This window comes from Sminthopsis crassicaudata, chromosome 2 (genome assembly GCF_048593235.1).
Source record: "Sminthopsis crassicaudata isolate SCR6 chromosome 2, ASM4859323v1, whole genome shotgun sequence".
NCBI classification, from domain to species: domain Eukaryota; kingdom Metazoa; phylum Chordata; class Mammalia; order Dasyuromorphia; family Dasyuridae; genus Sminthopsis; species Sminthopsis crassicaudata.
The window spans coordinates 410,346,713-410,370,924 of record NC_133618.1 but is presented as its reverse complement, the minus strand read 5'-3'; the positions used below and the strand labels follow the sequence as shown (position 1 = coordinate 410,370,924).

The 24,212-nt window shown below is 35.9% G+C and overlaps 1 protein-coding gene across 12 annotated transcripts in view; it reads left to right on the top strand.

The window, feature by feature from the left end:
- ATP10B (ATPase phospholipid transporting 10B (putative)) overlaps positions 1-24,212 on the top strand; it is a 296,022-nt gene that overhangs the window by 171,424 nt on the left and 100,386 nt on the right. For 11 of the 12 annotated variants that reach the window (XM_074291992.1, XM_074291982.1, XM_074291989.1 and 8 more), the window contains one exon: positions 16,130-16,334. In XM_074291992.1, the coding sequence (XP_074148093.1) occupies positions 16,130-16,334 (205 nt within the window). Of the gene's footprint in view, positions 1-1,754; positions 2,403-16,129; positions 16,335-24,212 lie in introns of those variants that run through there. The other variant, XM_074291994.1, reaches the window with a different exon arrangement.

Sequence of the window (24,212 nt, the reverse complement as noted above, 5' to 3'; positions counted from 1 at the left end):
CACCAAAATGAAGTGTAAATTTTTATATTCAATTTGATTTAATTTCATCTTATTAGATTCATGCCACCATGATCTTTAAGCTTTTCCTTTCTGGCTACTGCCATCTTTTGCCAACCCTTCTACATGCACAAGTGATCCCATACCATCCTAACTTCTCCAGAAGTTCATCTCTGCTCTCTTAATAATCTTTAATCGTTCCCCATCTACTGTGAGACCATACCACACCCCTTACTTCCCTATTCTCCGACATGTTCAATAAACTCTAATGCCTCCCCATTACATACAGAATCAAATATAAAATCCTCTGTTTGATTTTTAAAGCCTTTTATAATCTGCACCTAACACATACTTTTCTATTCTTCTTATATCCACATATATATTTAGGGATCCAGTGACATTGACCCTTTCCTGATATTTATACAAAACTTTCCATCTGCAATCTATGATCATTTGTATTGGCTGTTCCTCCATACCTGGAATTGCTCCCCCATCTCTACCCCCTCTTAGATTCCTGGCTTTTTTCAAGTCTCAGCCAAAGTCCTCCCTTAACCTTAATTCTTTCCCTCTAAAGTTAACTCCGGTATTTATCTTATTTGTCTATAGCCAAATGTTTTTATGTTTTGCATGTTTTATCCCCCATAAAATGATGAATTCCTTGAAGGTAGGGACACTGTTTTGCCTTTCTTTGTGTGTGCCTCAGTGTGGCCCACAGTAGGACTGTAATAGACACTAGATGAGTTGGCTTGATTTGTTAGCACACTGGAGCGGGGTACAAAGATCAAAAAAAAAGTGTTTCCTACCCTCTTGGAACTCACAATCCAGGAAGAATTGATTTATAATAGTTACATAAAGATTCAGTAACTTCAATGAACATGAGAAAGGTATAGGCTGATATATATATATACATATATGGTATACCATTGGGTGCTTTGGGATGAAACTTGACAAAGATACAGTACATTGAAATTCATAATCTCATAAGAACTAACTTCAGGATCTCTTCTTGCAAGTGTTTGACAGGAACTCAATGAGAGACCCAAAAGATTGCTATTATTGTTCAATCATACCTGACTCTCTGTGATCCAATGAAAGGGTTTTTCTTAGCAAAGATAGTGGAGTCATTTGTAAAATGATCTAGAGAATGAAATGGCAAATCATTCCAGTATCTTTGTCAAGAAAACTCAAAATGAGATCACAAAGAATCAGACAAAACTGAATAATACAGAATAACAACCAACCACAACATACTCCCTCATTTTCCCAAAACAACCTCTTCCAGGCAGGTGAGGTCTATCAAGTTCCCAATGAGTTGCTTATTCATCTGCTATAGATGAAAGTGTGGACTATTTATTATCTTATCTGACTTACATCTCATAGATCCTCTCAGGCACTCTTCAGGGCAATTATCACCAGTATGATACAGGTTTACAGCTGGTTAAAGAACATTGACTAGTGTATTTTACATTTTAAAGATGAAAAACTGAAGCAAATAAGGGTTAAATGAGTTGCCCAAGATCACACAGATAGCAAATATCTGAGGCTATATTTGAACTCAAATATTCTTAATTCCAAGCCCCATCCACTGTTCCACCTTGCTATCCCAACCAAACTGTTATGTTTTCCATATCATTTGACAATCACGGTTTTTTCTTAGAGTTTAACTAGGTAGGCTTTAGGACCCAGAGTCATCTCACCTGCCTGGGTGACTGAGTGAAAGGGGAAGGTACCTGTAAGTGACGTAGGTATTTCAACAGGTGGAGAAGGAAGCAGCCGGGTTGAGCATACACCTCTTCTTAGACCAGCATTTGCACTTGATTTGGATCTTTTGCTCCCTTTATTTACCACCACCACCACCTGTTCAGATTATCATTCTGGGAAAGGAGGCAGAAGACATTGCCCAGACAAAGGAAGAAAAGGATGTCTGAACCATGCTGCTGAATAATGGATTTGCTCAAAAGAAAACTTTTTTACTGGGAAATAAAGAGCTATGACGTGACTCCTGAGACTCAGGAGAAGACAGAGATGAGAAAGGAAGACAGAAAAAAGAAGAAAGAGGGAAAAAAGTATGTTGTGGTTTCTAACCTGCCCTTTGAAGGAAGACCCCAAAAAGAAAATCCCAATGGACAATACAAAAGAAACCAAATCAAGACAACCAAATACACCTTGCTGTCTTTCTTGCCCAAGAATATCTTCGAGCAGTTATATCGTTTTGCCAATATCTACTTCGTGGCCATAGCAGTCCTGAATTTTGTCCCAGTGATCAATGCTTTCCAACCAGCTGTAGGTCTGATTCCAATCTGTATCATCCTGGTGGTAACTGCCCTGAAGGATGCCTGGGAAGACCTACGGAGATATAAGTCAGATAAGATAATAAATAGTCAACACTGCTTCATCTATAGCAGGTAAATATACAACTCCTTGGGAGCTAGATGGACCTCATCTCCATGGAGAGGTTGTTTTGGAAAAATGAGAGATTATGTTGTGGTTTGGTTGTTATTCTGTCGTTATTCAGTCTTGTCCGATTCTTTGTGACTGCATTTGGGGTTTTCTTGGCAAAGATACTGGAATGATTTACCGTTCTATTCTCTAGCTCATTTTATATATGAGGAAACTATGGCAAAGTAAGTTAAGTAACTTGCCTAAGATCACACAACTAGTAAATGTCCGAGGCCAGATTTGAATTATGGTGTTTCTGACTCCAGGATTTGTGCTCTCTACCTGCTGTAACTAAATCTACAATATTGGGAATACTGAACTAAAACTCCTATAGGGTCAATATTTGATGTGCTAAGAAATTTTAAAAGTGACAGTTAAACACTATTTAAAGTAGCAAAAACAAAACTTTGTTCAATGAGATTTGCTCAGCATTTAAGTATTTTATGTAAATGGTGACCCTTTCAGAGGTCAGTGCATGAATTTTCACATCAAGGTTGTTTAGACAGATTTCAATGGGGACATAAATGAGAAGGGAGCATAATTCTTTTCAGCAAGAACTAATAATAACTTGAAGCACCTTTTAGAAAGTCATTCCCCATTTAGAAAGCCTTAAAGCTTTAAGATTAAAAATCTTACATTAATATCTTCATCTTCAATATTGTCCCCTGGCTACCTAGGAGGAAGCAGAGTATAGGGGGGAAAGCCCTGAGAGGAAGCCTGGTTAAGGGTATAAAGAGCTGATCTCACAGCCAGAAAGACCTGAGTGAAAGTCCAGCTTTAGACACATTCTGGCTTTGTGACTTTGGGAAAACTGATTTCTCCTCTAAGACCATAGTTTTGAAACAGTTGTCTATTTGCATTGTTAGAAGGAGTTTCCTCACTGGGAGTTCCTATACCATTTAAATCATAGATCTGAACTAAAAAATTAAAAAACAAGTAGCAGCAGTATTGAACTAGGAGTCAGAAAACCTTGAGAGAAAAAGTAATACAGTAGAAAGAGTGATAGACGTGGAACCAGAAAGACTGACATTCAAATACTACCACTGAAGTCAACAAGTCTCATAACCTCCCTACATCTCACTTTCTTATTTTGTGTAATGAACAGGTTGTATTAGATGGTCTCTTAAGATCTCATTAGAAAAAATTGAATTGAAATTCAGCCTTAGATGGTTGACCCCAAGCAAATCACTTAACTTCTGTTTGCCTCAATTTCCTCATCTGTAAAAAGGGAATATGTTTTTTAAAAAAATGCTATAACTTCCTAGAACACTGTGATAGGTCTCCTGCACTTTGCATTCATCAGATCTTATCTTAAGTATTATGCTCAATTCCAGACATCACAGATTACTGAAAGCTGGACAGTGCCCAAAGGAGGCCAACCAGGATAGTCAAAGACCTGGAATTCATGTCATTAAAAAATCCTTTGTAGAGACTGAGAACATTATCCTAGAGTAGATTCAGGGTGAGGGTAACATTCAAAAGGAGAAGAGATTAGATTTATTTGCTTCAGAAATCAGAAGCAATGGATAAAAGTTGAAGAGAATCATATTTGGTGGAGTTTATATCAGGAAAAAATGTCCCCACAATGACAATTGCCCAAAATTAGATATCCCTCCTCAAGAGGACATGGGATCCCCTTCCTTAATGATCGTAAAACAAATGGTGGTAGGTCACTTGCCTCCTATATTATAGTAGGGATTCTTTTGTGTGTGCGTTATACTAGTTGACCACCAAGGTCTCTTCTAAATCTCAAATTCTGGTATTCTATAAAGTCATCCATTGGATGATTGGCTGAGCTAAGCATCTATTTAACATATTATTTAATAGATTAATAAACAGGACTTAGTCTTACTTAGTCCAAAAGAACAAGATGAGGTTAGTTGAGATTATCTCAAATTTGTGGCAGTATGTGTTGTTTCAAACAAAATTTAAAACTAAAATCTGTCCTTTTCACATAGAATATGAGGTCAGATGAACTTTTTGGAGGTGGCAGGTGACAAAAATAAATTATTCTGTAGATGGCAAGGGGAAGACTTGATTTCTCAGCAAGTAAAGAAAGTCATCATCAGATCAAAGAAACATGAGTATGTCTCCCACAATGCCCTCCAGCCTTTTATCTTACCGGAAATTCTTATCTAATATCAGCAGATGTGGGAATGAAAGCATGTTTGAGTTATAGAAATAGCTCCTTTCTCTAGCATGTTATTACTAGTGTGAGTGACCTAGGGTTCAAGATGTGTAATTTATGGGCTGCTTATTATTGATGGTTATCTCTCTGTTCAAGGAAGTTAACAATAAGTTCCTTGCATTTATGGCAAAAATCCAAAGTTTTAATACTTACAAAGAGCTGTATTAGAATGACTCCTGATGATTTTCTTGATGAAAGAAGACTCAAGATTTGAGTATTTGAGTGCTTGGTTTTTGGATATCCCCTAAAACAAACTCCAAGCCAGATTTTCTAGGCACGATACTATATTCCCAAAATCTTTTATTTCTTCTAAGATACAGGATAGAAAAAATACTAGATCTTAAAAAAAGAAAAGAAAAGAAAGCCAAGCAGACTGTTGGGTCTAATTCTTTTGAAGGTTGACAGTTTTACTGATTATCTAGAGGTGAAGTATGTTAGTGACTAACACTTGTTTAAGGAAACAATAGGGAAGAAAAAACTGCTGATATATGATCACTTTATTTATAGGAGTGTTTTTAAAGCAATGTCTGTCTTCCTTCTCTCTTCACCCACTCTCTGTGAATTTTATTTTCTTCACTTCTTTCTTTCCTTCATTGAAGTGAAATGTGAAGTAAAGTGAGCTTTATTCCCTGGCAAGTATAATAGTTGTGGTCTTATTTCATCTTTTTGTTTGAAAATCTCTAAACTAGAGGCATTAAATATGCAGTTCCCACTGCCCTTAACATTTTTAATTGTACCCCAGATCAGATTAAAATATACTTGGGAAATATTTAATAAAATAAATTGGACAAAATGAATAATACAATAAAACATAGATAATGTTAATATATGGTTTTCTAGGTCAATGTAGAATTTTTATATATAGTTCAGTGGCACCCATTTCTCTTTGAATTTTACATCTTTGTTCTATAGATGAAAGTTAATTACTATTGCCCCAGCAGGCTTCCTTAGAGTTCATTTTGAAGCTCAAATGAATTAATATTTGTAATATGTATATATACACTTTGAAAAATGTGAAGAATTACACAAATATATAGATATCTATCACTATCATCATGGTTAATAAACACAGAAGTGAATTATTGTTTTTTGGCTGTTTCAGTCAGTAATGACTGATTCTACCTGATCCCATTTGGGATTTTCTAATACTGAAGGGTTTGCCATTTTCTTCTCTATCTCCTTTTGCAGATAAGGAAACTAAGACAGAATTAAGTGACTTCCCCAGGGTCACACAGCTAGTAAATATCTTAAGGCCAAATTTCTGAACTCAGGTTCTCTGAATCCAAGTCTTCACTCTACTCACTGCACCATTTAGTTGTACAAGGGAATTACTTTTGCTAAATAGTGATGGTCCAAGATGAGATGTTGAACATAGGATATTGGATCCTGAGAAGACAACTCTATTTCCAAGAAGCAACACAGAATCACTGCTTTCCTTTCAAGTTCTGGCTAAGATCATTTATTCTTAGCTTCGGTAGAGCTTTAGAAACTAAAGTCCTTTCAGTTTAATTTCTTTCCTATTAAAGAACTGGGCATCTGGTTTTTCCTTGTAGCATATTACACCATCTAATATACATTTGTTTATACTTTGATATGGGCATATATCTTTTTACAGACAACAGGAGCCTCATTAACTGAATTGTAATCAAGTTAGAGCATTTTCTTTTAATATACTAACTGTTCCTATATCTAAAGGTGAGCCACTAATCCAATTTATAATACTGCTTTGAGAACTGATGAAATTTATCACTATATTTCCTTAGTTTCTTCTAGGGCTCAAAATAATGAATCTGGTAAGAAATCCAATAAGAATTTTATATTTTTCTTACTCACTAATAAATACTCTTTAGAACACAATAAAGAAAGTAAAGAAAGACTAATAGGATTAGGGCTTCTTTCCACGAAGAGAGAAGGAAAACTTTGCTGGAGTTTGAGCAATCCATCCAGAATTACAGCCCTACATTTTGTCAAGTAATCACGGTAGATGACTTCAACTAGGGTTCATAAAATAGAAGAGAATCTGGGGTCCAATGGGGTAACAGTTCATATTGATGGAAAAAAATGGAGGTGGAGGAAAGACCTCATCTCAAGGCTCCTTCCCAGAAGGTTATTTATTTGTAAAGCAAAGATAATACTTGTCACTATTCACCAATGTGAAACTTTGAATAGGAAACAACAACTAAAATTCTGATTCTTCTTTATGTCATAGATTCCTTTGACAAGCTGATAAAACCTATGCATCCTTTCTCAGAATGTTTTCAAACTCATAAGTACCTACTATTGCAAAGGAAAAAATATTAAACTGCAGTTATCAAAAATATTTAAGTTTATGGACCACAACTTAAGAAACATTGATCTATCGTTATGCTTATGCATCTACGATATCTATCTTGGTTTGCATGATCACAGGGGTTAAAGGATGTAGCTGTTACTATATAAAATATCTGAAGTGTTATATGCACATATGTGTTCAATATTTGTCTTCCTCTGTTGATTTTCACATATAAAAAGATCTTGATTTCTTTAAAAAAAAAAAAAAAGCAAGAAAGAAACATTGATCTAGTCGAAAAACTCTCAGATTGGAATTCAAGTAACCTGGGACCAAGTCCTAAACTTGCGCCACATGTGAAATAAGATGGTTAGACCAAATTATTGCCAAGATCCTTTTCAACTCTAAAATTCTGTGAGTACTGAGTCTCCAGGAAAATAGAGCTCTCTATGTTGGGTTTTTGATCTGCTCTACCAAGGAAAAGCACTAGATAGAATGTTTTCCTTGGAATTAGGAAGCTCTGGGTTCAAATTCTGTCTCTGACTTTAGATATATCTCTTAATGGCTTTCAAGCTCAGTTCCCTCTTCTGTAAAATGGGACTGCTTACCTCAAAGGGTTGTTATGAAGCCCAAATAGATACAGATATGGAAAATTCTCTGCACACCTAAAAGGAGAACATTAAAGACCGTTATTGTAGTTACTTTTATTCACGTGTGTTTAAGACACATTCTACACAGGATTCTCTATTGGAAAGACTGCCCAGCTTAAAGACAAGAGAGTTGAATTCTAATCCTCAGAGCCATCATTAGCTCACTGTGTGACCTCAATCAAGTCACTTCATTTCTTCTCATACCATTTACTTCATAAGGATAACTTCTGCCCTATAACTTCACAGGGCTATTAACAGGTTATAGGGTCATTAATTCTAAAACTGGAAGGAACCTCAGAAACCATTTAGTCAAACTTCTCACTTGTCCAGGGTCACAGAACAGAAAAGTATCTTGGAAGTCATCTAGTTCAAACGTCTCCTTTTATAGATGAGGAAACTGAAGTCTTAAGAAGGATTTGACCAAACTCACATAGATAGTAAAGGATGGAGTCAGGATTTGAACCTGTCTTGTTTTAATAATAGCCTTTTATTTTAAAATATATGTAAAGATAGTTTTCAACATTCATCCTTGCAAACCCTTATGTTCCAAATTTCTCTCCTTCCCTTTCCTTCCACCTCTTCCCTCAGACAGCAAGCAATCCAATATAGGTTAAACATTGCAATTCTTCTATTCATATTTCTGCAAATACCATGCTGCACAAGAAAAATCATATCAAAAAGGAAATAAAATGAAAAAAGCAAGCAAACAACACAAAAAAGTTAACAATACTATGCTGTGATCCACACTTAGTCCCCTAGTCCTTTCTTAGGTGTAAATGTCTCTCTCCATCACAAGTCTATTGGAGTTAGCCTGATTCACTTCATTGTTGAAAAGAGCCAAGTCCATCACAGTTGATCATCACATAATCTTGTTGTTGAAGTGTATAATGATCTCCTGGTTCTGCTCATTTCACTCAGCATCAGTTCATGTAAGTCTCTCCAAGCCTCTCTGTATTCATCCTGCTGGTCATTTCTTACAGAACAATAGTATTCCATAACATTCATATACCACAATTTACTCAGCCATTCTCTAATTGATGGGCACTCACTCACTTTCCAGTTTCTTGCCACTACAAAAAAGGTTGCTACAAACATTTTTGTACATGTGGGTTCTTTTCCCATTTTTATGATCTCTTTGTGGTGCAGAGCCAGGAGAAACATTGATGGATCAAAGGATATGCACAGTTTTATCGCCCTTTGGACATAGTCCCAAATTGCTCTCCAAAACTGAACTGAGGTCTACAGTTCTGTAGAACTACAGAACTACAGAACTGAAGACTGCAAATTCATGAATCCTTCCATTAGACCATACTATTCTTAAGAAACTAGTAGAGTTATAAAATCTCAGATTTGAAAGGAACTTCAGAGTTTGTCAGTTCCCATTTGTACCTGATACAGGAAATCTTTAATTGACTTGGGAAGCAATGTGCCATAGAATGGAAAGAGCACTGATTGGATGAGAAGACCTGGGTTCAAATCCCCCCTCTCCTGATACTTACTACATGTATGACCTTGAGCAATATACAAACTTACTGGGCCTCATCTATAACATAAGTGAGCTAAATCTTATGGTTTCTGAGATCTCTTCCTTCTGTAGATCAAGGATCCTATAATCCCTAACATGGACTACAGTTTATGGCCCTGACCCATCTGGTAAGTGGGTCATCAGAAACCTCAAGTGGCTGATGTAGAAGTAGGATAACTCAACTACCTTTCCTTTTCTGATCTTTTTTTTTTTTTTGATGAGGTATAAGAGAGGTAAAGATCCCCAGCTCTTGGCAGCAGGGTACAAGGCTCACTCAAATCACAAATCTTGGTTTAGAATGATTGCCCTGGCTTATGGAATCGTACATAGACACAAATCCTGCCTGTCACCATAGGCCCATGACCTTTGAGATGCCTGAGATCTTGTTTTATTGCCCCCTTTCCTCCATCTCCTCAAGTTGTTTGGGGATATAATGCATTTTGTCCTCAAGTGACAAGCAGAATAGGCTGAAATGGTTTACTGCCTTCATTGAGGCAGTCGGAGCAGCTTGAACTTTTATGTGACTTAACACTGTATTCACAAGGTGAAAAAATATATATACAAGTTGTTATCATGCTGTGATACTATATATTAAGCTGCTCTAAAGAAGGAGGCACTAGTAAGATTTGGAAGCTTATGCCTTAAAAAACAAACGCCCTATTTAAGACCCCAACAGTAGTGCATATATGTCAATCCAAGGATCAATTGAATGATCCACTAGTTTGTAACAATTTCATGGCTTCTGCTTTGTGTGATTTTCTGATTCTGCTTGCCAGGGTACTTCATATCTTTTGCCAGGCTGGTGAGATTCAGGAGCCAGTTATGCTTTCCTCTCACCTCAGCCAATCAGATTCTCTATTATATTCTTAGACTTCTCTTGATTCTTTTGACATTGGGCTCATAGTCAAGAGTTCAGGCACCATATTGATTGCCCCAAACAGTTAATATTTCCTCTCTAGAGTTCTGTCACCTTATAAATTTAGTTTGTTCAACCTTTTGGAGCTTCCTTGCCCTACCCAAATCTCACTGGTGTCCCCTTTTTTGGAGTAGTTTAATATGGTATCATGACATGATACCAACATGCATATTTTTTCACTTTGCAAATACAGTGTTATGAATACATTTAGGTTCTATCTTCATAATAAGAGGTAGCATGGCATAATAGGGCACTGGGCATGGCATTAGGAAGTTCTGTGACCTTGGGCAAGTGACCAATTTGACTAAATGGTATCTGAGTTTCCTTTCAGCTCTAGAATGAATGATCCCATAATCTATGAATTGCTTTTGTGAAGTTACTGGAGCAGAAGTTTGGGGTTTTTTTATTTGGTTGTTGTTGTTGTTGTTGTTGTTGTTGTTGTTGTTGTTGTTGTTGTTGTTGTTGTTGTTTTCCAAGGCAGGGTTAAAGTTACTTACCCAGGGTCTTACAGCTGGTAGGTGTCAAGCATCTGAGGCTGCATTTGAACTCAGGTCCTCCTGATTTCTTTATCACCTAGCTGTCCTAGGGGTAGAAGTTAAAAATTTCTGTTTTACCTAAAATTTTTTTCAAGGATCAAACTTGTATATTATCTAAAAAGTAAAGGAAATATACATGGTGTTAATCAGAATACAGGATATTACACAAGAAGTGACGTAAAAAGTAGGATGTAAGGTTCTTGACGGCAAGAACTGTTTCAATTTTCAAATCCTTTGTCACTTAGCAATCAATCAATACATGATGAACTAAATTGTATGGAATTGAAGTCAGTAAACTGACTGTGACTTACTCTCCAATATTGTCCATGGGATTTTTTTGGTAAAAATGTTAGAGTGTTTAACATTTACTTCTCTAGATCATGTATTAAGGAGAGACAATAGATGAAGAGCCCAAGGATCCTCATGACATTAAAAGAACCAAAGGGAGAACTTTTGGTATGTCAGAAGGATGACTCTTAAAGATTTTGGAAAGAGATGAACAAGAAGGTGTGGAGGTGTTGCCATATGCTCTGATGGAAGGGATGCCTACAGCAAAAAGATGAGAAATGCATATAAATATCCAAGTATTTGAGGTTTCAAGGTACTTTCTGGACAGTGTTCCTGTATGTGGGTGATGAAAGTATCATTGTCCCCTTTTTACAGATGAAGCAACTAAGATACATAGAGCAACAGTGATTTGCCCAATGTCAAGATCAGGATTTGAGTTCAAGTCATCTGACTTCTTACTATGATTTTTCCTCTATATTATACTGCCTCAATTTAACTATCTGAATCTTTTTCTTCTCCTGTAAAACTGGGAAGCTGAACCAAATGATCTTTGAGATTCCTTTTAACATTATGTGTTTTTGTAATTTTATGCTGCTGTTGAGAAGTCTCAAATCCACAGATATAGGTCAGAATGCAGTCATTAAACCTCTTTTTACTCTGTGACTACAGAGCTTGGTATCCTCAGATGGCAGTTGGACTTTATGGAGGAAAGACTTCAGTTATCTTGCTTTTAATTGGCAGTTCCAAGAAAGGACTTTGCCCCTCTGTAAAATGCCATCTACCCTCAAACCTTAGTCATTTGCATAAGAATTTAGAAAACTAGAAAATTGATTGATCTCTCCTTCCCTACTGCAGCACTTTCCTTCCACTCTACCTTCTTTGCTTGTGCCATTCTGAAAGTGGCAAACATTTCCCCATCTTTATTTGCCTCTTAATTAAGACCATCTACTTTCTGAAAGGTGTTCAACACCTCTCTACTTAAATTCTCCCCTAGGCAGAATCTGACAGATGGATTTTCAATCCCAAACTATGTTGATTTGACTTATTTTTAAAGAGTACTGAACACCCCATTAAAGCTAAAATAGGAGCCAATTCCCAGGTGTGGACTTATTGAGCTTAGGGAAGAGACTCTGGCAAGTTGACTGACCACCTGGGGCAACAGTTCCAAAATAGTTGAATTAATGAGGAAGTGACTTACACAAACAACTCTGTGCCAGCTGCTGGCCTCATTCGAAAGCATTTCCAAATACCAGAACCCATCACTGCAATATATTTCCACTTCAGCTAGAGTAGACTTAGGGGCTGCATTCAACCTGTGCTCTCAGTTAAACCCTCAGAGAGAAAATTAGCCCATACCCCAATGATAAGGAACATGACAACCATAATAGACTATACCCAATTCCTTTCAGAGAGAAAGGAATTAAAAAAAAAACTCACAGGATAATAAAAATAGCCCATCTTCAACTAGTGCTTTATAATATAGAATAAAATTGATTTACATTATTCTATATTATCCATACACCAATTCTGTAGGAGGTTTAGAAGTAATAAGTGAATTATTATCCCCATTTTACAGAAGAAGAAACTAAAGCTAAGAGGATTAAGTGGCCTTCCCAATGTCACACAATACCAAGTAATAGAGCACAAACCCTGGCTGCAAAGCCCATTCCACCCCTGTCCTCTCCAAAGAAATGTAAACCCAAGACTCTCTTCAGCAGGAGAGATTTTGTCTTCCTTAAAGGGAGTCTTGGTTCCCTACATTTTCTCTTGGAGTAAGAGCCCAATCCCAGAACAGCCTGTCCTTTCCATATCATATGTTTATTTTTGGATATTTTGAACATTTTTGCATGTTGTGTTTCTCAGTATAATGTAGGAACTCTGAGGGCAGGGATTGTTTCATTTTTGTCTTTATCTTCAGTGTTTGACAGTATAAAAGCTTCATGAATATTTGCTGCTTAACTGATTTTACTGGGAGTGTTCTGGAATCTAGTAAATTACTAACATTCAAGTTCTTTTTCTAGGGAAAGGAATCCCAGTGAACAACATTCCATATGTCCTACCTGCCTGGAACTCTCTGTATTCTCATATGCATCTCCTAGTTTCCCTAGCTTCTTTCAAGTTTCAGCTAAAATCTTACCTTCTGCAGGAAGCTTTTCCTGATCCCTCTTAATTCTAATGTCTTCCCTCTATTGATTTCCAATTTGTCTAGTCCTTATCTTGCATGTAATCTCCTCATTAGATTGTGATCTTCTCAAAAGTGGGAATTATCTTTTGTCTTCCCAGCTTAGCACAATACCTGGCACATAGCAAATGCTAAATAGATGTTTGTAGACTATTACCTACATCCCATTATCAAAATAGGAATCGTTCTCACACATAAGCCCTATATACTACCCTCCAAACCTGAGAAAGGAGCTTCAGGATTATAAACGTCAAACCCCCAAAAACAGATTTCTAGTGCCCAACTGGGAAAGCCCATGGGTTGCTATGTTAGTACCAATGCTAAAAATAATCACTCCCTCCTCAAATTTTCCTAGGGCACTTTTCCTGAGTATTTGATCTTTGTTACATGTATATTTGTGTCCCACTACCTTCATCTTATACTATGAAGTTCTTTGAAGGAGATAAGACTCTGTGACATTTCATCTTGGTATCCGAGGTGCCATGCTTAATAAGATCTTGCATTTAGTTGGCAATTAATAAGTGCTTTTTAATTAAATATAATGACTATTTCTAGTTGCTTTTTTCAGCAACAATATGTCCATGTTCAATGGTGTTCAAGCCAAAGGAAGGAACACATAGGGCCTTCCCTTAGAAAACTATCCCTTAAACTGTTCCTAGTGAAAAGTGTAAACATAATATTAGCCAAGCAAACATAGTGTAAATATTGTCTGTGCTATTGGGTATCCTCTGCTCTGTTATGGGCCCAAACCTTTAGAAGGACAGCAATAGCAGCAGCAACAAATAATGGTTACTAAGCCCTGACCATGTCTCAGTGCTGGGATTTCACCAGGAATGCATAGAGAGCCAACTTGATGTTGTATGTTATCCCATCTGTCTGTAAGGAACAGTGTTGTTGAGTATATATGACATACATGTGAAAAGAAAACAAATAAGGAAATAAGTGATTATGCAGATGAATAGTACTGATGATCAATATAGTTGAGGTCAAAAATAGCCACTAACCATACAGTTCAGTGATTCATGAAGCCTGTTAAAGAAGATGAAACTTCAGCTAGGTTTTAGAGAAATAGTAGGATTTAGACCAAAGGAGAGAAGGAAGTAAGGAATTTCAGATGGCAGAAATATGAGAAAAGGCAACAGAAGACAAGAAGAAAAAAACTAACATTTTAAGATTTCACAAATAGCTTTACAAATATATTATCTCAGCTAATTCTCACAATAACCCTGTGAAGTAAATACCCTTAAATTTTACAGGTAAGAAAACTGAGGCTAAAAGAAATTAATCTGTCTCCATAATCACATAACTAGCATTTTAACCAGAATTCAAAGTGGAGTCTTCCTGACTCTAGTATATCAGCACTTCATTTACTATGCCATACTGCCTTTCTAGCAATACTACCCTAAAGGAATTGAAATATGGAGGCTTGGTACTAGAGAAGAAAGTAATTGACCGAGAGTTCCTATTGGAAAGCTCATGTCAGAAGAGAAGATTTTAAATACTACATGGACTGTGTTGTAGAACATCTTGACTATCATGCTAAATAGTTTGCCCAATAAGTACTGGAGAATTACAACTCATAGTAACGTTAATCTGGAAGACACACCAGCCTGGAATTAATCACTATGTTCAAGAGTAATAAAGAGTAGAGAAGATCTGTCAATAATAGGCAATAACATCATTGGAGCTCTCTTCTAAGATATCAGTGAAACTGATTATATGATGCTTAAGTTCTTTCCCAGAAGAGAATCACAGACAATAAACTAGTAATTGCTTTTAAAAGGAACGTGAACCCATCAATTAGTGAATGAACAAATTTATGGTTACAAATATAGCAAAATACTATTGTGCCATAAGAAAATATAAAAATGATAGTTTGAGAGAGATTTAGGAAGACTTGTATGAACTAATCCAGGCTGAGGTGGACAGAATCAAAGAAGCAAATTATATTATATCACCACCATAAAGACAAACTTTGAAAGATTTAAGAGCTTAAGAACATAAAATCCAACCACAGTTTCAAAGTGATGAAGCATACTATTCTGCCAGAGAAGTGATAACTTCCAGATACAGAATGAGATGTACATTTTTTGGACATGTCCCAAGGTAGAGATTTATTTTGCTCAACTATCCATATTTATTACAAGAGTTTTGTTTTCCTTTTCTTTTTTTTTTTACTCCCAAGTAAAGAATGGAAGAAAGAAAAGGAAAGAAATGCTTGTTGATTTTTAAAAGCAAAATAAAATAAAAGTAGCTAAAAAAAGAAATTAAAACAATAAATCCCCAAACTGATCTGAAGTAGTTCCCCAAAGCAAACAAGATGAGGCATGAGTATAAAATTATAATAGATTATAGGTCTCTTTTATTTATTATTGAATAGTAAGGGAACCATCTTCAATTTAAAGCCCATGATACAAGAACAGTGACTTTGGATAAGGGTAAAGAAGAAGAAAGTTCAGTGTTTACATGTGTAATATCTGGCACAAAGATATCTAGAGATCCAGGGCACCATGAATGGAACTTTTAGTGACAGCTTCATTTCAGTATGGATGGAGAGACACAGGAGGAAGTGGAAAGAAGGATCATAAATAAGGTCAGATTTTGAAGCTGGAAAAGCTTTTAGAGATCAGAGAATCCAAACGTTTCATTTTATAGACTAGGAAACCCAAGCACAAAGAATTTAAGGGACTTGACTAGGGTTATATTGCTAGTAAATATCTGAGGTGGGATTTGAATCCAAGACTTACTGACTCTAAAGTCTGTGACCATATATTTCCCTGTGCTATTTTTCACTAATGTATAGAGTTGTAGGCATTCAGTAAATGGATGGTATAAATAACAATGATGATGATATACTTCATAGTTGTAACTTTCTGGAGATAAGACCCTTACTTTCACCCACTAGAGTGAGCCTAATGATGAGAAATATGAATTAGAAGGGGAAAATAAGATTATGGCACACCAGCCAGGGAAATATTTTAAAGGCAAATAAAGTTTATGTCAATCTATACTTACTTACCCCCACTACATACTTATTTAAGGCTCTTGCTGGCTCCATCTAACCCATTTTCATTTCCTAAGGGACCCCAAAGCCCAGATTTTCCAAACTATAATAGTTCTCCTTCTCCATCACTCTCAGGAAGGAACAAGACTATGTTCAGAAGCATTGGAAGGATGTTCGAGTGGGAGACTTTGTCCAACTTCAGTGCAATGAGATCATCCCAGCAGATATCCTTTTACTCTTCTCTTCTGATCCCAGTGGAGTCTGCCACCTGGAAACTGCCAATTTGGATGGGGAAACCAATCTCAAGCAAAGGCGTGTTGTCAAAGGCTTCTTGCACCAGGTAGGACTCTTTCTGTGGTGTTCAGCATTGGTATAAAAGGAAGAAAACATCCAATTCCCTAGGAAAGTGAATTGAATGATTAGAAAGAATTTTGATAGTGTGGTTAATTTGTTAGTAGAAGCTCCCTACATGCTTCATCCAAATCATATTCATCATAAAAGATGCAACCGTAATCCCACTTCTTTTGTGAAGCCTTCCCTAACAAGAGTAAACCCTAGAAGTCTGTCTTTCTCTCCTTTAACTCCCACATCACTTAACATCCTGTATTAATAAGATTCATTTATAATTGGTTCTATTTCATGTATAGATGACTTTTAGTTTCCAAGTCAATCTTTCCTTTCTTCCTGTACTGATTATAGAAATTTAAGATTTGTCTTCCTAGCTCTCTATGTTTGATTCTCTCCTTGATTCTCCTTACCTCACTGAATTGCTCCTGTATTTCCAGAAAATTAGACCAAGAACTCAAAATACACAAAAACAGCCAAAAAAAAAAAGATGAAGAAGAAGATCTCAGAGTTATAACTAGTAATTCTCACATATGGGACAAATTCAGTTGATGAGAAGGGTAAAAGAAGAAGAATGAGGGAAAATTTTACTTAGGGCCATTTTTTTAAACCTATGGCCCTATGGCCAGCTGTCTAGGCAAAAAAAATCTGTTTCATAAAAGTAGAATCTAATTCTTCCTTCTGCACAATAGGTCTGTAGTATATTCTTATATTAGCATTACTTCTGGTTTTCCTTTTCTCTTCAATCCAATTTTTCCATCATATTGCTAACCTCAGGTAACTATTTTCATTCAAAGGAATAAATCTTTTATTTATTTTGCTACTCTACTACCTAATTTTTTTCTATTGTATGCCTTTTGAATAGGGTATTACTTTCAGAACCATAATCCACTTATGAGCCACGTACTCTTAAGTCTCAGTGATATTTGTTATATGAGACAAATTTTCATTTATATCTTTAGTTTACTCTATTATTCATATTTTATGCACTTTATATAGACATCTTAGGTCAAGTGTTTTATTTTAGATCTTTTCTTGGTTATTATCTCCTGTGAATTACTAATATTCACTCTCTCTTACTTTCTGTCTCTCTCTGTTTATTTCTTGTATCTCTGTCTCTCTCATTCTCTCTCTCTCTGTGTCTATCCCTCTCTTTCTCTATCTCTCTCTCTCTCTTTGTGTCTCTCTGTCTCCCTCTGTCTCTACCTGTCTGTCTGTCTCTCTCTCATTTTTTTTTTTAGTTTTATACTCATTACTCTCAAAGATATTAACTAAGACAGAAATCTGTGAAAGAAATCTTTTTATACCTAAGCATGAATGGCCAGTCCCAATGTCTATTCTCTTCTGAAGTTCCTCCAGAGAGAACTTCCACCCTTAGTCCCTTCACTAACCTCCATTGTTCAGTCATTCAACCACGTCCATCTCTTCATGACCCCATGGACTATACTGTCCATGAAAGGTTTTTCATGACAAATATACTAGAATGGTTTGCCACTTCTTTCTCCAGTGTATTAAGACAAATAGAAATTAAGTGGCTTGCCCAGCTAGTAAGTGTCTAAGGTCACATTTGAACTCAGACCTTCTTGACTCCAAACCCACATCTCTCTCCACTGAGATATCTATGTGGAAATCTTCATAGACATGGTCTAACAAATGTAGTTTCAGACCAAAGTACTGAGTATTTTCAATTCTATTTCAATTCTCATTCTCCCCTTTTACTCTGAACACATATTTTTCACATCTTAATGATACAGAAAAGTTCTAAATCTGACTTTCAATGTATGTCAAGTTTACCCTGACAACTTGACAAAATTCATGTGTTTTTTCATCTTTTTCAATATATTTTCAGCATGTACGTGGCAGGTGACATGAAGGACAAAAGAAATATCAATCAGCTCCTGAAGAAAATAGATTGTGCTGATATTAGCTTGGCACCATCCTGGTAGACTAAAAAGAATTTGATGGATAGATAGAAATTGGGACTTAGGATCCATTCTGATTCTGTACCTAGTGTTGAAAAAAGGCATGGTGTAGGAGGAAAGCACTAAGTTAAGAGTGAGAAGGCCTAGGTCTGAGTCCCATAGTTTTGTGGCCTTGGACAACTTCAGAGTAGGCCTCTAATATTATGATTCTCTGATTTCCTCATCTATAAAATAAGAAAATTAGGGTGAAAGACCTCACAAGTCACTTCCAAGTCTAAAATTCTGTGATTCTATAACAATTCACTTAATTTAGAAAATTACATTAATGGTATATTCCAATCTCTTTAAAAACAAACTACCTTGAGACTTAATAATACAAACTCTGAGTTCCCTAATACTAATAAAATTATTGGAAACTCAAATGTACCTGAGTACTTAAGGCTATCTAATCAAATTTCAAAAGTCAATGAAGTTTGTCTTTGAGCTCTCCTACTTCCCTTTCTTACTTTTTAAGTTCTACACCTACAGTTTTGCTCAGAGCTGGCACCATAGCCAAGGAAATGTTCTTTATCAGAGAAGCAAATATGGCAGCCTTTGTCTTTGGTAAGAGACTGAAAGCCTCTCCTTTAAACAGATTGCCAAGTTGAGAGCACTCAGAGTTTAAATCTGCAAATTAGCACCCTTGAGAGGACCAGTCACTACATAGCCAAAGAACCTGATTTATTTTTTGTAATTATAATTTCAAATTAAATATATTCCTGGACATCCATCGCCCTACCTATGGGAATTTGGGGCTCATTTATTATAGCTGGCTTCAAATCACCTCCAGGACTTCAAAGAACATAATCTATTAATCTAATAATTTTGTTCATCTATTTATTGCTCTGTTTAAAGACTATTCCTTCTTTTATCTAGACTCTCATTTAATTGATTCTCATTTCTCCCATAGGTAGCTCTTTGGAGGACATTTTGCCTAATTAGGCAGTTAGAATTTTGGCTGGTGTTCTCACAATAAAAAGTCTACATGGCTTTCTAACTACTGAGAAAGCTGCTTGCCTTTTCAGATAGCATAATGCAAAGTATACAAGAGTCAGCAGGCAATCTGGAGTCTTTTATTGGCACTGCCATTAACTTAACCATGTGATCTTGGCCAAGTCATCTCACCAGGTCTTAATTTTTTTCATTGATAAAATGGAAGGGGATACAATGAAGAGAACAATGTATGTACATGATTATAATCATGTGAATGGAAACAGTATGAAAATGTTACCAATCTTGGGAATATTTGCAAGACTAATTTCAGTAGAGAGATTAAGGAGTATTGGAAAGGAATGTTAAATACAGCGTTTTAAAATATGGTTCATTTTGTACATTGAGTTTAACTCAAATTTTTAAGTAAAGAATTAATTGGAGACAGTATTTTGAGAAATTATTCTGATGTTCGTAGTTGTGTATGTGTCTATATATATATATATATATATATATATATATATATATATATATATAAAATTGATTTTCAAAATCACTAAATAAAATGAAGGGATGATATACTAAGTGATTCCTGAATTTACTTCCAGTTCTCAATTCTATCTTAATCTGTGAGAATCTTTCATTACAAATCAGTTCCTGCTTTGTGAATAAACATTTAATAAAAATAAACCTATGACTCTCTAACATTGCAGGCCAAGAATATTCAAGATAATTACTTCTTTTGGGGGAGGAGGAAGACAATCAGAATTAAGTGACTTTCCCAGGGTCACATAGCTAGTAAGTGTCTAGTTCCTGAAATCAGGTCCTCCTGACTCCAGGGCCAGTGCTTTATCATCATCCCCTCTAGCTGCCTCAAGGAAATCACTTCTTAATAGGTTCTGTTCTTCCTGAGTCAATATCCTTAAGAGATAAGTCATGCTGATGATCTTGAATTTCTCCTTGAGCTAACTGTGCCAAGAAAACTAACTTTTGGATTGTGGGACTACTTAGATTATAATTAGGATGTCTAAATTTCTATGGATGTTGCCAATCCAAACCAACTAAGAGCTAGAAGCGACTTCAGGTACTACTTCACCTGACCTTTCAGTTTACACATAAGGAAACTGAGATTGTAATGTGATAATGAACTACACAGTGAGTTTTAAAAGTTAATTCAGATTCAATCCTGGATGATAAGCAGGTTTAGAATATTACTGATACCCATTAAATTACAACCATATCCTAGCAGTACCAATTTTAAAAACTCTCAAATTTCCTGATTCTGATTTTTATGTATTTTACACTATGCTATTGAATCTCTGAAAGGAATCAGTTTTCTCAATATGTTAGAAAGGTATGTACATTTTGTGTTAGAAGAATCCCATTCAAAATACTAACTGCCTCTAAGACAAAAAGGGACAGTTTTCTTACCTTTTTTCCCACTTTCCCTTCATCCTAATCTTCTATCCTTTAGCTAATCATATAGACAGGTGTGAATCAAGTCAATTTATACAACACAAAGAAAAAAACTTCCCCCAATCAGAACCAGACAGTGCTTTGCCCTCTGTCCAATTGTTATCTTGAAAGTCATTCCAACTGTGACGGTTATAAAGTGCAGTCAATTTTTCAGATAAGATTCTTAAAAGCCAAGTAAGTTATTTAGGTGCATTTCTAGCCTAAGAAAAAGGATATATTAATGCCGAAAGGAAAAACTCAGTTGCTCAGAAGATCACTAGCAAAGATTTGAAGAATCTTTCCCTCACCTTAGCAACCTAATAAGATATTACTCTCCAGATGCCCTGGCTCCCTGACATCCTTTATGTGTCTCTCTCCTATGTTTGGCCTGAATTGCAGTTCCTATCCCAAGAGACTACCCTCTATGGAAACCATCAGCAGGACATTATCCTGATACCTGTGTGTCAACAACAACCAAATAAAGAATGTAGGCACTTTTGTAGAGGCTCCTTCATTTGAGGGGAATAAGTAGAGAATACAGTTGAGTGCTCATTTTTCAATTAGGAAAAATTAAGCCAAAGTACCAGGAAGCAATTTTATACCTAAGTAAAAAATAGCTACAGAGTGAGCCAGATAGATTTCAAACACATTTTAAAATACTAATAATATATTTGTGTAGTCCTCAGAGCCAGGAACAGTGCTGCCCCATAGGGATGATAAACATGACCCTGGACATGTTAGATAGCTAACAGCTTCATTTTCCTTCTCTGAAACCAAAGAAGATTGACTATTTGCCTTCTCAGGGACTTTCTAATATGATCATTCTATGACTTTAAGTATTTACTAAGAATCTACTAGAATTGTATGTTTATGTTGTAATTTAGCACTTTCAGAGCATGCTTTCACCTTTGTTATCTCCCTTGAATCTCATAATAATCCCACGAGTTAAACAGTACATTTGTTATTATCTATTAGCTCTCTCTCATCTCCTGTAGTGATGGTGCCCAGGAGAACGTTTCTCAGACAATCTCTGATGTTAAGTTAACATGGTACCTGACATATAGCAGTCACAATGCTTTTTGACAGACTTACTGCAGATTTGGTATAGCTTTATTTACCATGCAGTAGCAGCCTACCACAGGGGTGGATCAGCAAGTGCTTAAAGCCCAACTCAGCTGTATTGATCATTGAGAACATTTATAACAAGAAACATCACTCACAATCATCCTCAGGAATCTTTGGTATTATTCTGATTGTGTTCGATTTCATACGAATCATAATTGGAAGAGCCTCAAAAGTCACTTAGTCTAACCCCTTAATTTCGCAAATTAAGAAACTGAGACTCAGGTTCAGTAACTTGTCCAAGCTAGTTAGTATCAACAGTGGGATTTAATCTTAGTCCTCCAATGCCAAAGCCAACCCTTTTTATTATATACCACAATAGCCAGGTATAGTTGATCTGATCCAGTTTTGGGGGTTTTTTGTTTTGTTTTGTTTTGTTTTAGGATCTCTGTCAAATTCCTTTGCAAAAGGAAAGCTTCCCACTAAACAGTGCATACTATTTGTGTATGGGATGCCTTCCTACACTTTCTTTAGAGACTCCTACAGCTAACCCTTCTTACATTCAAATGACTTGCACACTGAGTCCTCACAGTTCCTATCCCAATTCAAAATTATTCTCATCTTAACAGATAACTGGTCCAGGTCATAGTGCTTGTGAGTGACAGGTCTGGAAGTTCCCATACTTAACTAAGTGGCTCTTTGTGGTAGCAGACTTTGCTGTTGTACCTTATGTGGGATATATAGAAATGTCTAAGATAATCTTGGTCAGAGGCAATTGGGGACCAATGGAAGTAGAGCACTGATCCTATAGTTGGAACTGATTATTTATGTAAAGCTAGACAAGTCACAGCCTCTGTTTGCCTCAGTTTCCATAACTATAAAATGGGGGTAATAATAGCATCTTTTCCCCAGGGTTGTTGTAGGAATTAAATGAGATAAAATATGTAAAGTATTTAGCACAGTATTTGACTCATAGTAAGTGATATATAAATATTAAATAATATATAATATAAATATAAATATTGCCTATTATTATCATCATCATCATCATCATCTGCTTCAACTGAAGAAAAAGAAGTAAATGTGAAAAAATCATTAATAATATGTGGTGACACTACAGCATGGGGTATAAAATACTGGTTATGGTATCAGAAATACCTGGGGTTAAATTAGGGTCTGTGACATTTACCTGCTATATGACCACAGGTAAGTCACTGAATCTAATCTCTTGGAGCCTCAATCTCAAGTCCCCATATCCATAATATTATCCATCTTTGGTGTCCCTAAGTGCCCAATGAGAGTCCATTTTAGGCCAGAACAGTCAAAAAAAGCCTTCCCCTCGGAGCTGACTTAAACTAGGCCTTGAACAATTAGACAACTGGTCAGACATGACTAGAATAAAATAAAAGGCCAGGGAACTTTGTGTACAAAGAGCAGCCTTAGCAAAGGTACAGAAAAGGAAAAATGTATTTAGAGCACAGTAAATGAAATTTGGTTTGGTGGGACAGAAATTTGTATGTGGGTCCAGTTACCGAAGGCCAAGTAAGAATGGCTACATTCTCACACATTAGTTGGCCTAATTTTAATAACTGAACATACAAATGGAATAAGGAAATTATTCTCCTAATTGCTAAACTATAAACCAGTCTTCAAACCTAAATACAATACTCTACACAATAAATGTTCAAATAAATGTTTGTTAATTGATTGATGGATAGATAAATTATTTCACTCGATTCTCCATTGTGAGTAAAAAGTGAATAAAAAATCACTATATTGATTCAAAGAACCATAGTTGGGTCTATTTTATAATAGATTTTTTAGGAATCCCACCCTCTCTTGCCTTCTTTAGCAAAATTAGCCCTAATATCATATGAACTGTATCTCTAATCTTCAATCTCTCCTTATATGTGAGTTGTCTCTTCCTTCTGTCTACAAACATACCTATATCTCTTCTAATCTTTAAAAGCAAACCAAAAAACCTCTACCTTTCCATTTCCTGGAGAAAGCTATTCTGCTTTGTTTGGGTGCCTCTACTCCCTTTCCTCTTCTTCAATGTGGTTTCTGATTCCACTATTTAAATGAAACTGTTTTATCCAAAGTTACTAGTGATTTCTTAATTGCCAAATCTAAAGACCACTTCTCAATCCTCATTATTCTTGACTTCTTCACAGCTTTTAAAATTGTCAATCCTTCCCTTCTCCTAAATAGTGCTCTTTCTTCTTCTATTTGACTGCTCATTTTGCCTCCTTTGCTCTATCTATCTTTATCCAAGTAATATCAGAGTCTGTCCTTGATTCTCTCTTTTCTTTTTAAACTATCTTGATTGACAATCTCACCAGCTTCTATGAGTTTAGTCATCATCTATACATATGATTACTAGCTCTATATATCCAGTTCTAATATATCTTTTGAACTCTAGTTGCATATCACCCAACTTCCTTTTAGATACCTTAAACCAGATG